The following is a 12,849-nucleotide window of genomic DNA, read 5'->3' on the forward strand; positions in this document are numbered from 1 at the left end:
TGCCAACAGCTAGTGCGGTTCATCATCACGACCAGATGAAGATGCAGATCATGGCACGACCTTAAATAGAGGGAAGTGTAGAGACCAAAATATCATATCGCCCTTTATTTAAGACTGTGCCATGATGTGCATCTTCATCTAGTCGCGATGATGAACCACACTAGCTAGTTCGAAACGCACTGGCAAAATTTTCTTCTATGTAATTTCTACCAAAATGACTCTTCTTAATATAATATGGATCACAGAAGATTCAGAGAATATATTATCTTATTAAAAAGTCGATAAAAATTAATTATTAATTTTAATATTTATTTTTAATTTTTAATTAATAAACATTTAAAAAAAATCTTTTTTTTTTCCATTATTTTTAATGATAATAAAAGCTATGAAAATCTCATGCTTAATATGTGTTTTTGTATTTAGGAACATATAAAAGAATACGTTATACTAAACTTACTATCTTTAAAAACCTTATAAGAAAAGATACGATTTTACCATCTTTAAAACCCATAAATGAGGATCCATATTAGACCGATATGAAATCAACCCAATTGTCAATTACTATAAACACTTAAAAAGATCTTAAATTAATTTATATTTTAATAACTAAACTTTATATTTTCATTTTCTTAATTTTATTAATTATAAACCATTTAAAACATACCGTTTATTATCAGCAGTTAATTATTATGAAAACTCATTATGAAACTTTATATCTATATCCCGTATATCTATGTTAGTTGCCGAAAGTCTAAATTCATTATAGAAAACGCATATAGACATTTGAATGTAACATTTGTTGTTTCTTGCCTATGATTTTTCACATGAAATCACAATTAAACGTTTTCCACATATTTTGCTGTCAAAATTGAGTTGCATCCAACACAAGCGAAATTTCTTGTCCATTCTTTTGTCATATGGTTTCATGTCAAAATTCTGACCTCTGACCAAAAATAGTTAATGACATCAACTATCTTACTGTCATGCAATTTATTTAACTAATTAACAGTGAATTAAAAAACAATATGCACTCAATTGACCAATCGTGCGTCTTTTCATTAAAAATTGACTGAAAAATGATACCTGGGATTTGCAGAATGCGGTGCCCCTTTATATAGAGGGGGGACAAGCTATATCCCTTACGGAAAAGAAATATTCTTAAATAGAATAGGACATATGGTGGTATATACATCTATATATATATATATACACACCTATAATGCGTCTCCTTGTACTCTGTAATATGATCGATCGGATTGGACATTTGTTACTGGCACCCATCAATAAGATATACAGGTTACATTGAAAAAATAATATTTGATATTTCAGTGACTATCTTGACTGGAAGTTGAGCTTTTTGATGGATATGGCAAAGATGAATGCGAAGAGAATGCTCCATCCTGCTGTCACAACTGCAACAGGTCCCAAGAAGCTGTGTCTGAATCCAAAATAACTTTTGATAAACTGTTTCAATGGCTCTTTAGTGCCGTCTGTTTTAGTCATGAGATTTTCATAATCCCCAAACTGTGATGCTATCAAACCGTACAGAGTCCATGCAACAGGGCATGCCCAGTAGTACCATCTCCACCACACCGGTATTTTCTGCATCAAATTTATTAAGTATTGTTAGAGGTATTAATTGAATTGAATCCTGACAAAAAACTGTAATAGAATGCAGCACAAGCAATATGTGTCCATCTATGTTTGTTATGGTCTTAATGTTCAGATATACACAGTTGAATGAGCAAGTATTGCATGAATCTTGGCAGACTTGGATTGGCAAAAAAAGCAATTGATGGAATTTTGTAAAAGTAGAATTTTGAAGTTTGGTGAGGTATCGGGGAAACAGGTTAGCTCTGACAAACAAGTTACGTCAATTAATCGTTGTATACTTTGGAATATTATTGTTGGATTTGTAGTGATTAAAACCATGATTTCTTACCGGACGAGGGATTATGAAACCGCAGAAAAGCATCCAGATGGAATAGAAAGCCGAGGAGACAATGGCAGCTACGTTGACATTAGGAGTCAGAGCTACTGTCATCATTCCGTAGTATGTGTAGTACAAAAATGTGAAGAACATGAAGAAGAGAAACCAGAAGAACTTGTCTGCCTGCCATTGGAAGTTGACCATCGAGTACACGATCACTCCATACACCGCCGCTTGAACAAATACATATGGCACTTCGATCAATACCTGCATAACATCATTGACACATTAGGGACGAGAAGAATTCAGAAAGCTTTTAGCCATTAATGGGAGGGATGAAATGAAATTGGGGGTTTACTTGTGCGAGGGCATAAGGCATAGCAGAGTACATCCCGGCTGCCTTTTCTCTGTAAAAGACTGTCCTTTCAACGTCCACTACAGGTTGGACTGAAGAAGCATTGCTCACACCTATGAATAACACAGCCGAGAACAGTGATCCCATAGCATTCAAAACTTTTTGTTGCTCCTGTCTGCAATAATGCATTCATATCACAAATTAAAAAGATGATATTGCAGCTTGTAACGATAATAAGCATCCAAATGTTGTAAAGGCTTCAAGGTATAATTTCTTACATCTTTTGACCCATTCTCCAAAAGATGGTACCAAAAAGCAAAGAAGTGACCAAAGTGAAAAAGAAACGGATGGCATTGTACTCGGGGTTTCTCCAGTATGACCAGTGCTGCTTCCACAAGCAGGCCCAGGATTGAATTATCAAAGGTTGCGAAAATTGAGATTCGAAGTGTAAATCCTTCATTCCCGGAGCCGGCACGCTCAGTTCCTTGATTATAACTTCATTTCGTCTGTATATAAAATATATAATTTGTTAAGTCATGTGAAAAATAGATAATTTAGGTAGTGATAAAAATAGAGATGATAAATATAAGTATAAAAGAACACATAAAATTTGTTGATGAAAACAATATTATAAGTAATCGAATTTTTAAATAAATGAGAACAAAACTGTTAATATAATTTTCAGAAACTTGTACTGATAATGACTTACTGGTAGAGGGATGAATTCCTGTATGCTTCTGCAAAATCGGTTCCAAGACGCGATTCTGCGCCCACAGAAGACACTTCAAGCATCCATGTCGCAGGATTGTATCCCTCCGTGATTTTGGGAACGCCTGGAATGGCCTCGAAATAGTCGATCAGTGTTTGGGAATGGTGGCCAAGAGGACCAACGTATATCATCTGCCCTCCTCGCTTCATCAACACAAGCTGCAAATTTTGCAAATCCATTCTTATTACCACTTCAGCACTAAGAACCATAAGGAGCTGTTTCCTTATTTTGTAAGGATTTTGTTTCTTTTACAAATTATTTATAAAAGAGGCATTTCATTTGTGTCTGAAGATTCCGAATAGTTATATAGTTTAATTTACCAATCAAATAAAGAAATTTAAGATGTATAAAGCCACCCAACTATTTAGCATTTTATTGTGGATTGAAAGATAAACATTGACTGTAATAATGATCCATAGATTTGAGAGAGTGTATTTTCAGAACATACCTCATCGAAAGATTCAAAGATGTCAATGCTGGGTTGATGAATAGTACAAACAACAGTTCGGCCTGTGTCCACTGTGTTCCGGACAGTTCTCATCACAATAGCAGCAGCTCTTGCATCCAGTCCTGATGTTGGCTCGTCCATGAAGATTATTGAAGGATTTGCAACCAATTCAACTGCTATAGTCAATCTCTTACGCTGTTCCGTGGACAGGCCGTTCACTCCAGGAAGCCCCACCAGAGCTTCTCTCAGATTATTCAGTTCCACAAGATCCATAACTTCATCCACAAATGTCTGTTTATGTTTCAATACAATACCCATCAGTTAAATTGAACTCCATTTCGACATAAATACACTTGATAATGCTGTTAAATTAGAGATTTGACGATATTAGAGAAAAGGGATTACCTTTCTTAATGCAGTATCGACCTCAGATGGGAGACGAAGCCAGGCAGAGTATACCAGTGACTCATAAACAGTAACGAAAGGAGAATGGATATCAGTTTGTTCGCAGTAACCCGAGATACGAGCAAAGGTTTCCTGTTTTTTGGGATAACCAGAGATGGTGATGGACCCTTCGATGTACCCACCAGTTTTCCTTCCAGCAAGAACATCCATTAGGGTTGTTTTTCCAGCTCCACTCACACCCATTAAACAAGTGAGCACACCAGGCCTGAATGTTCCACTCACTCCACGCAATAACTGGAGTCTATTTTCTTCAATTCCTTGTTGCCTCATTTCCTGTAATATGTACAGCAGTAAAAATTACTGACAAGCTTTAAAATCAAATTATTAACAGCCATTACAAGGGAAAACAGAAAGGTTTTCCAATATTTTCTTATTAATAGTAATTAATTCAAAGGGATGGGAAACTTAACGTACTGAGGGCATGTCTACAAAGTAATTGACATTGTCAAAAGCCATCGCCAGAGGTTGAAAAGGTAAAACCATTCCTTTCTTTCCAGATTCTCGTGTAGAATTTGAAGCAGCATTGTTCGTACCAGAAGCTTGATTCTCTTCATGGTTTTCTCCTGGCATCGTCTGCATTTCATTTATACTGTTTCTTTGCACAACCCCGGTTTGAGCTGCCAGCTTTTGTTTCAAATCATCTTCAGAAATTAATGCCTGAGGCTTTCCTAGAGCTGGAAAAAGAAACAGAACATCATTAATTTTGTTTTCTAAATATGAATTCCCGTCAAGATACAAAGTATAGTACTGAAATCAGCCAAAATCATGAGCAGAAGTTCAAGAGGACTTACGATCTAGATAATGCAATGCCAGTGTGTAGAGAATGTTAAATAAAATATTGAACCCCACGAGGGCTCCAATCGAAAGCCAATACCAGTAGCTATCGGGAAAAAGGCCGCGAGATCTCATTAAGTTGACGCCAACGTTGTCATTTGGCTGAAACATTTTAAATAAGCAAATTATTAGTTCCTTCTATCACACGACCGGTTTTCAATTGCAGGCACCATCTAGTCTGCAATTTACTTACCTTTTGCCATCTAGTTGCCGTAAACTCATTTACTGCAATTCCATTTTGAGCATACATGAGAGGAGAAAGCCAGTAACCCCATATCCACCATCCTTTAATATCATCTGCAATAGGAAACCACGAACACCAAACATTAGTACTTATAGTTATTAAGTGGCTTGCACAGCTTTTCTTTTCAGTTTGAGCTTGAGAGCTAGTATACCTCTGGATATGATGAATCCTCCGAGAACGAGTATGATCAAGATGGCAAACGAGCCGAAAGTGTTTGCCACTATCCGATTGCGTCCCAAGGCAGCTATAAAGCGAAAGAGGCCTAAAGACATCTGATGGACTGTAAAGAGCATCAAAAACTGTCGGAAAAATCTGCAGGGGAAGAGAATACCAAGGAAATTTGACATTAGATTTGAGCATTAAAAACCACAACCAGAACAGAGGAAGGTGGGGCTTCAAGATCATCAAACTATACCTCTGAGGATTTGGGGCAAAACCTATGGTATAATATGTCATAATGATCCACAAAACAGACTCCAACAGGGACATAGGAATTCTCATAACCCATGTTGGGAGTGAATAAGCCCAGGCTGGGTAGAACTTGAAATCTCTCTGCTTGTAAAACACTGGGAGCTTGTCTACTGTCATCGACAATTCTGCCAGGCCATTGAACATCACCACTACTAGACCATTGAAAAGTGCCCCAAAGTAAATGGCTCCGTCAGCCAAATTTCTGTCATGCATATTGGTACGGAAGAAAACACTCATGGAAATGCCAGCAATGACAAATATCTGTCAAAGAGAAATCATATTTCAGCTTTAAATATCCCAAATAAATACACTCATGGCAATGCCAGCAATGATAAATATCTGTCAAAGAGAAATCATATTTCAGCTTTAAATATCCCAAATAAATATAGTGAAGTTTAGAATAGGTAAATCCGATAAACGGTTTACGTAGGATTATTTAAAAATAAAAAAATCAGTTTCATAATAACAAGTTGTATTTGTTTGAAAGTAGAAAATCTACAGTAAAACAAAAACCACTTTGAAATAACTAGAAAACATCTGATAGTTTTGATAAGAAAATACAACAATGAAGAATTACCTGAACAGTTTTGAAGATATAGACGAACGAACTTCTCTTAATCAGCAAAATTTCTCTATCAAAGCATGCTCTGAAAAGTTCCATTTTGTTCAAACCGTATTCCTCTGTTGTGAGAGCTGACGGGTGGCATTTCTTTCTATCGTATGGAACCGATAACTCTGCATTCAGTGCGGCCCCAATGTGAAAAGACTGGAATGCATCCGCAAACTCCTTCACTGGAACATAACGGTATGTTTGCCTTCTGTCTGCCCAGTACTGCTCTTGATCTTTGAGAGAAGTCACCTGTTCAATCGATTCAATACAATTCGATGACATTTGTCAGATACCCTGATCTTAATGTCACAGATGACGAATAATAATTTCAGGAAGATTGCAAAAAATAAGATACCTCCTGCAAGAAATCTGCAACACCTTTCCTCTCAGGGCATTTAAATCCCATGGACTCTAAGAACTCGAGAATGTTTTCTCGAGGACCCTGGTAAATAACGTGACCTTCTGAAAGTAGAATGATGTCGTCGAAGAGATCGAAGGTCTCAGGGGCAGGTTGTAGGAGTGACACCACCATCGTCGAATTGAAAACGTGGACATATTGGCGTAGGCATCGAACAATCTGGTATGTTGTAGCGCTGTCCAGGCCGGTGGAAATCTCGTCCATGAACAGGGCTTTCGCAGCTCCAACAATCATTTCCCCAGTGGTAACTCTTTTCTTCTGCCCTCCGGAAATGCCCCTGTGCATTGCATCTCCGACCAGTGTGTCCGCACATATGTCCAACCCCAAGATCTGGTCCAACCATCAACAGCAATACAAATATTGTTGGTTCATCCAAAGAAAACTGATCCTAGGTTAAATTTTAACTAAAAGGCCTCTTTTCCCACGCTTTTTGGGGCCTGAAGATCGATTTTACAATTCCTAACATTTTGATACTGCAATATTAACAACTTTAAACTGCTATTTTAAAATTTAAATTGCTGTCTAAAGGTTTTTGTTAATTCTAAATGTTAAAATCCTAGCTACTTTAACCTGCTATTTAGAATTTAGATTTTTTTATTCTAATTGTTAAGTTGCAATCTGAACAACAGATTCATCACAAAATTTTATTAGAAAATTTCTAATAAAAGGACTCGTTTTAGTTAACAGGAAAACAACACCATATTTTATTTGACAAAACAGCTATAACAAAATACCTTCAGAACATAGTCCGTGAACAGGTTGGCTTTCTGGCCCTCTAATGCAGTGGCCTGCACAAGAAATAGTGAACCATTCTCAGTAAATTCATTGAAATGCATTTAAATTGAATTCAATCTTAACGGATTTCAGAGCAGCTGCTTGTACTGTACCTTCATAAAGACATCTATATCGCGATCTGGTTTGATTCCCTGATCCTTTTCCCTCCTCAATAGTTCAGTTAATACGTCTACAGAAGAGAGAGATAGCGGATTATTCGAACTGAAGACACAAAAATCTATAGCATCGGATTTAGCAAGATCCAGAAATAGAAAAGGCAGTCATACCATATCTCGACCCGACTCCTTGGCACCGCGCAGAGAAGTCTAAGGTTTCTCTCACAGTCATTTCCCCAATGTGCAAATCATTTTGGCTGATGTAAGCGGATGTTCTCTGTGGCACGAATTCATCCATGGTATGTCCATTGTAGTTTACTACACCTGTAACCTGCACCCGGACAATACGGTTGGGTTATTCAGAGCGTTTCTTGGTTGTTGCTTCTCTGGATCTATTACTGCACTTAAAAGAAATGATGTGGATTTTGCGGCGAGGAAAGAGGCGTGAAACATAAATAAATAAATTGCGATCCAATTTGAGTGAGATCTATGAGAGTTGAGCCAAAAAATTTAGAGAATAGAATATTAAACTACATCGATGCTTGGATCTTTAAAAGATTCTTTGGCCGATCAGATTGGTTGTAAAACACAACCCAGTGCTCGATAGATTTAAAATGGTATAAGTAAAATTCATACGATTCTTGAATAAGTGTGATCTTAACCCATTTTAACTGCGTTATTTTTTTTTATGCTACGCAGGTGTGAACATCAAAGGGATTTGAAACTAGTGGGGGCAGGATTTGAACCGGAGACCAGTGGGACCATCACAGGATTTGAACCGGTGACCCGTCGCCCCCTGTGAACCCATCTTAACTTAGTTATTAAATTCACCCGAATCTTGAATAAATTTGATCTAATTTTGATTACTTTAAAAAAATAGAATAAAATCGATGCATACTTTCAGACTTTTGTCCAGTTTTCCGGCCAGAGCCTTGAGCAAAGTCGTCTTGCCGGAGGCTGGCGGTCCAAGAAGAAGCGTCATCCTGTCAAATATACGTAAAGCTTCAAAGGCTTAGAGATTTGCAGGCAAGATTTTTAGATTGAATTTCAGTCACATTTATTTGTAACTGGTAAAGAATGCGATATCGGGATCAAATTGGCAGCAATTCAAGAATTAAATTACGTTTTACCTGCCGGGCTTGATGATGCCACTGACATCATGAAGAATTGTCATGGTTGCCTTCTTGCTGTTGTACAAATGAAGCGACCCTAAAACTGCCTGGAAATCAAGATAAATTCTAGATGTTACAAAAACCCGACAAACTCATAATAATCTGCACATAGTTTGTCCATTTGGTATGAAAAACCTACCTCGACCACGTTAGCAGTGTAGTTGATAAGCGTGGGTAGTGCTCTGCTTCCTACGTAGGCATTTGCATCGATGTTCAAATGTTCGTATCGAACTTCGATCTCGGGCAAAACGATGCCAACGCTGCAGAATTCCGCCCAAAAAATCCACAAATGTTCATTTAAGCTAAGGCAAGCTAAAGCTAAGCTAAATACTGCCGGAATTGGGTTCTGTAAAAAACAACATAATAAGCTTCTCAAACCTGTCGATCCTCTTTCGAAGCCTGTGAAGAAAGCGTTCATTATCTTCGTCTGGAACTTTGACGAGCCTCTCCATCAACTGCTGCCGATTCTCGGGTTCGATACCCCTAACGTCGACCTGATCAACACCGACTACTTTTTTGTCATTCACATTTGCAAGAATCGCAGTTCTTAACCGCTCGTAAGTGGGCAGCTTTTCAAGAACCGCCCACTTGAGCGCTTCCTCGTCATTCTGGCGTTTGCGGACACTGGAAGACTGAGAAAAAACGCTCTCTGATCGCTCGAACAATCTTGTACTCGCCGATCGCAGACTGCCTGTCCATGTTTTTTCATCAGGCTCTTCGCTGATAGACGAACTCATATTTTAGTCCCCCCAGAGATTGCAGATCAAATCCTGTTAACAATTTAGAAGATTTGGTATTCCACTTAGAGATTTTCAGGCCCTGTGAATGAATCAATCCCTGGCAATGTCTTCTGCACTTTCTTTCAATAGCTGGAGAACCCAACCTGTCCAAGGGCTTCTATGAGAGGCTTATTGGGTAGTTCCTAGTAACGCCCATATATTTATATATAGAAACCGGGGACGAAAAATACCACGTGTTCATTTGACGTAACTACAAACGAACTTGCGACCGCCATGGTCAGATTCTGAGGTGAGGGTAGGAATTTCAAATATGAGGCACACCACACCTCACACTCTGGAAGGAACAATTGGTCGCATTTGACGGACAAATTCCATGGCTGAGGGCTCTCTTGCCTTGTGTGGACAGGAACGCCTTCGTTGATTTCGGGAGTTTGACTTTTAATCACATGGTCAAACATGGCCGCCGTTCAGTTATTTAGGATTATTTTATTTGCAGGGGACTGAACGAAGGAAAGCAACCCGCTCGTCTCCGCAAAAGCTATTTCCAACTCTATCGAAACATAAATGAGCGCTAAAATATCTGTGACAGGACATTCTTGGATCTGAAGGCATGCTACATATACACTATACATATCCATGCATATTCCGGCAACTCGATCACCCTACCTCTGGCAAGCTCTAGTGTTCAATGTATATAATGCAGATTTTGGACAAGCTCTAGTGTTCAATGTATATAATGCAGATTTTGGACAATCTGACATCTAGACCAGTGTGGATTAGACATTCACTTCATGTATTCAATGCACCATCTGCCTCACAGAATTTCAAATTCAACATTCCCGCTCGATATTTAAATTAGAAAAACTAAATTTATATCACTGCTCAACAAATTGTTTTCGCAGCTTTGGCGTTCAATGGGAAGATACATAGGATCCTCGTTAGGAAATAAGGCTCGCCTTCCTCTGCACAGCTTCATTTTTGGGCGCCAGTAAGGTCATTGGAAGCCATGAAGAGGACACAGTTTCTTGTTCTGTTTCTCATTCTGTTACTCCATTCTGCTGCCATGGCTGCCACTCCCAGGAAGCCAGTGAGTGTGCCCTTTCACAACAACTATGTCGCCAGCTGGGGCTCAGATCACATCAAACAATTCCATGGCGGTCGAAAGACCGAGCTTCTCCTCAACAAACAGTATGGTAAGCTATTATACATTGGATTTGTTTCTGCATATTTTTGGGTTGTTTTATCCTTTTATGAGCTGTGGGAATAACAATGTGGGATGAAATATGGGTTGGCAGGTGCCGGGTTCGAGTCTAAGGGGACATATTTATTTGGGCATTTTAGTATGCAGATAAAGCTAGTTCCTGACGATTCCGCTGGCACTGTCACCGCCTTTTATGTAAGTATTCATAATAATCTTGGGGGTTTTTGGGGGTCTAAGTCTGCTTCTACCTGTTTATGTATCTATATTTCTTTTGGTGCGGGCAGCTTTCTTCTCAGACTGCAGAACACGATGAGATAGACTTTGAATTCTTGGGGAACAAGTCCGGGGAACCCTACATTCTTCAGACCAATGTATTTACAGGCGGGAAGGGTGAGAGAGAACATCGAATATACCTCTGGTTCGACCCCACCAAGGATTACCATTCCTATGCTGTGCTCTGGAACATGTACCAAATTGTGTAAGCCCCCATTCCCGAGCCCATTATTTATTATCGAACCAGAGCCAAATGCAAATGTAGCATGTAATTTTACAATGAACCTCTTTTGGTTTAATATGGTTTGGTGTGATGTTTTTTTTGGGGCGCAGATTTTTGGTAGATGAGGTACCAATCCGGGTGTTCAAGAACAGCAAGGATCTGGGCGTGAGGTACCCATTTAACCAGCCGATGAAGATCTATTCGATCCTGTGGAATGCTGATGACTGGGCCACCCGAGGGGGTCTGGAGAAAACCGATTGGGCCAAGGCGCCGTTCATCGCCTCCTACAGGGAATTCCATGTCGATGCCTGTGAGGCTTCTGCTCCACAATCGGTGTGCGCTACGTAGGGGCGGCGGTGGTGGGATCAGGAGGAGTTCAGAGAACTGGATGTGGGCGCCAATGGCGGTACTTGAAATGGGTGAGGAAGCACTACACCATCTACAATTACTGCACTGAGACGCCCAGAAACAAGCAAATGCCTTCAGAATGTGTTCGCGATCACGACAATATGTAGTCTAGTTATCATTATTTGATGCTACCCATGGCTGAATAATCCCAAGTCAGATTATTAGTCCAGGGAGGCCCAAATGTTATGTTGCAGTGAGCTTCTGGGTAAATCATTCTCTGAAAATTTCCTTTTCCAAATTGATTTTCATGTCTGGTTGTTGCTGAATGTATTTATTGTTTTTTCTTAATGTATTTTTTAAAGGCATTTTAAATCCTTTTCAAAAGATTCAATACCCATTATAGTAATTGGAAGTTTGATCTTGGGGTTTATTTCACATTATTCCAACGAATGATTAATTATCAATCAATCATTCACCAGAATTATAGAGGAATTATTCATTCATCATTCACCAAAATAAGAAGTGATTTGATAAAAACCATCTTTAACAAAATTATCAATATAAATAATTTTTATAAAATAAAAATGATTTAAAAAAACTTTCTCAGAGCAAATATCAAAATATAAAAATATATATAATTTTTTTAAGAATAATAAAAAATTATTCTTTATAGAAATATATGATGGGTTTTAATTTTTTTAAACAATATCAAAATAAAAAATATATATATTTTTATATATTTTAAGAGAATCTAAAAAATTAATGTAATCTTCCTTATCTTTATCAAAATAAATGACGGGTTTTAAGACCCACTAATATACCCTTTTTCATATATTTTCAACTTCCTCGATGTGGGTTTAAAATAAATATATTATATAATATTAACTATTAAAAAAATGATATAATTACTATCTCTATCAAGATAATACATCAAGTTTTAGAATAAAATAATAAAGAATAAAATTCAAATTCAAATCTCTGTAATAAAACATTTTGAAATGTCTTATATTTCTTTCTTATATAATGAGTTTTATAATAAAATAATAAAGAATAAAATGGATTACTAATTTTTTTAATAGAATATTCACAAATGTCAAGTCTTATATAAAATCAAAGATAATTACTATAATTCATAATGATTAGATAATTTCTAGTAAAAAAAAAAGATTAAGGGGTTTTTAGTAATTTAGTAATTTCTTTTTTCAAATGTCTTATGCTTTCTTTTAAAAATAAAATAAAAAGGATCATTGAGTGTTTCATAATAAAATGTTTTCGAATGTCTTATGTTGGCTTCTCAAATAAAAATAGTAATTATAAGTGAAAATGGATTAATAAATATTAGTTTTAGATTATCTTGAGTTCTAAAATTTTGTTTGAGTAATAATAAATTTTAATTTTAAAATGTTTAAGTTTATAAATTTTGTTTTTGTTATTGTATAAGGGTTTTCTTAGGTTGGT

General features: G+C 37.3%; 1 protein-coding gene and 1 pseudogene across 3 annotated transcripts; one reads left to right on the forward strand and one right to left on the reverse strand.

The window, feature by feature from the left end:
- Window positions 1-1,035: 1,035 nt before the first annotated feature.
- On the reverse strand, window positions 1,036-9,516 carry LOC149169356 (pleiotropic drug resistance protein 1-like). Of its 2 annotated transcripts, none has more exons than XM_089428669.1 (21): window positions 8,985-9,516; window positions 8,746-8,866; window positions 8,565-8,653; window positions 8,333-8,417; window positions 7,606-7,765; window positions 7,432-7,508; window positions 7,279-7,332; window positions 6,482-6,874; window positions 6,094-6,375; window positions 5,461-5,777; window positions 5,197-5,357; window positions 4,995-5,098; window positions 4,759-4,903; window positions 4,382-4,641; window positions 3,908-4,240; window positions 3,503-3,793; window positions 2,995-3,212; window positions 2,564-2,791; window positions 2,289-2,460; window positions 1,943-2,197; window positions 1,036-1,602 (listed from the first exon to the last, which is right to left on the reverse strand). In XM_089428669.1, exons 1-21 carry the CDS (start codon window positions 9,341-9,343, stop codon window positions 1,333-1,335), a joined length of 4,374 nt encoding a protein of 1,457 aa, XP_089284795.1. In that variant the 5' UTR covers window positions 9,344-9,516; the 3' UTR covers window positions 1,036-1,332. The 2 variants fall into 2 exon arrangements, with proteins under 2 accessions (XP_089284795.1, XP_089284797.1); XM_089428671.1 differs by having other exon boundaries at window positions 8,565-8,649; window positions 8,742-8,866.
- A 792-nt stretch (window positions 9,517-10,308) lies between these two features.
- LOC149169357 (xyloglucan endotransglucosylase protein 2-like) lies at window positions 10,309-11,558 on the forward strand (annotated as a pseudogene). The gene is made up of 4 exons (XR_016259786.1): window positions 10,309-10,539; window positions 10,642-10,742; window positions 10,832-11,025; window positions 11,154-11,558. The product of XR_016259786.1 is annotated as a xyloglucan endotransglucosylase protein 2-like (transcript).
- Window positions 11,559-12,849: the final 1,291 nt, after the last annotated feature.

This window comes from Pinus tabuliformis, chromosome 4_2 (genome assembly GCF_031772625.1).
Source record: "Pinus tabuliformis cultivar Carrire ecotype Pingquan chromosome 4_2, CPIR1, whole genome shotgun sequence".
Taxonomy (NCBI): Eukaryota; Viridiplantae; Streptophyta; class Pinopsida; order Pinales; family Pinaceae; genus Pinus; species Pinus tabuliformis.

Bases quoted from the DNA above. Each gene is read 5' to 3' on its own strand.
- LOC149169356 (XM_089428669.1), bottom strand. From the start codon at position 9,343: ATGAGTTCGTCTATCAGCGAAGAGCCTGATGAAAAAACATGGACAGGC. The intron at 8,418-8,564 runs GTAAAACGTAAT...TATATTTGACAG, and splicing joins GGCATCATCAAGCCCGGCAG to GATGACGCTTCTTCTTGGAC. The intron at 4,904-4,994 runs GTAAGTAAATTG...AAAATGTTTCAG, and splicing joins CGGCAACTAGATGGCAAAAG to CCAAATGACAACGTTGGCGT.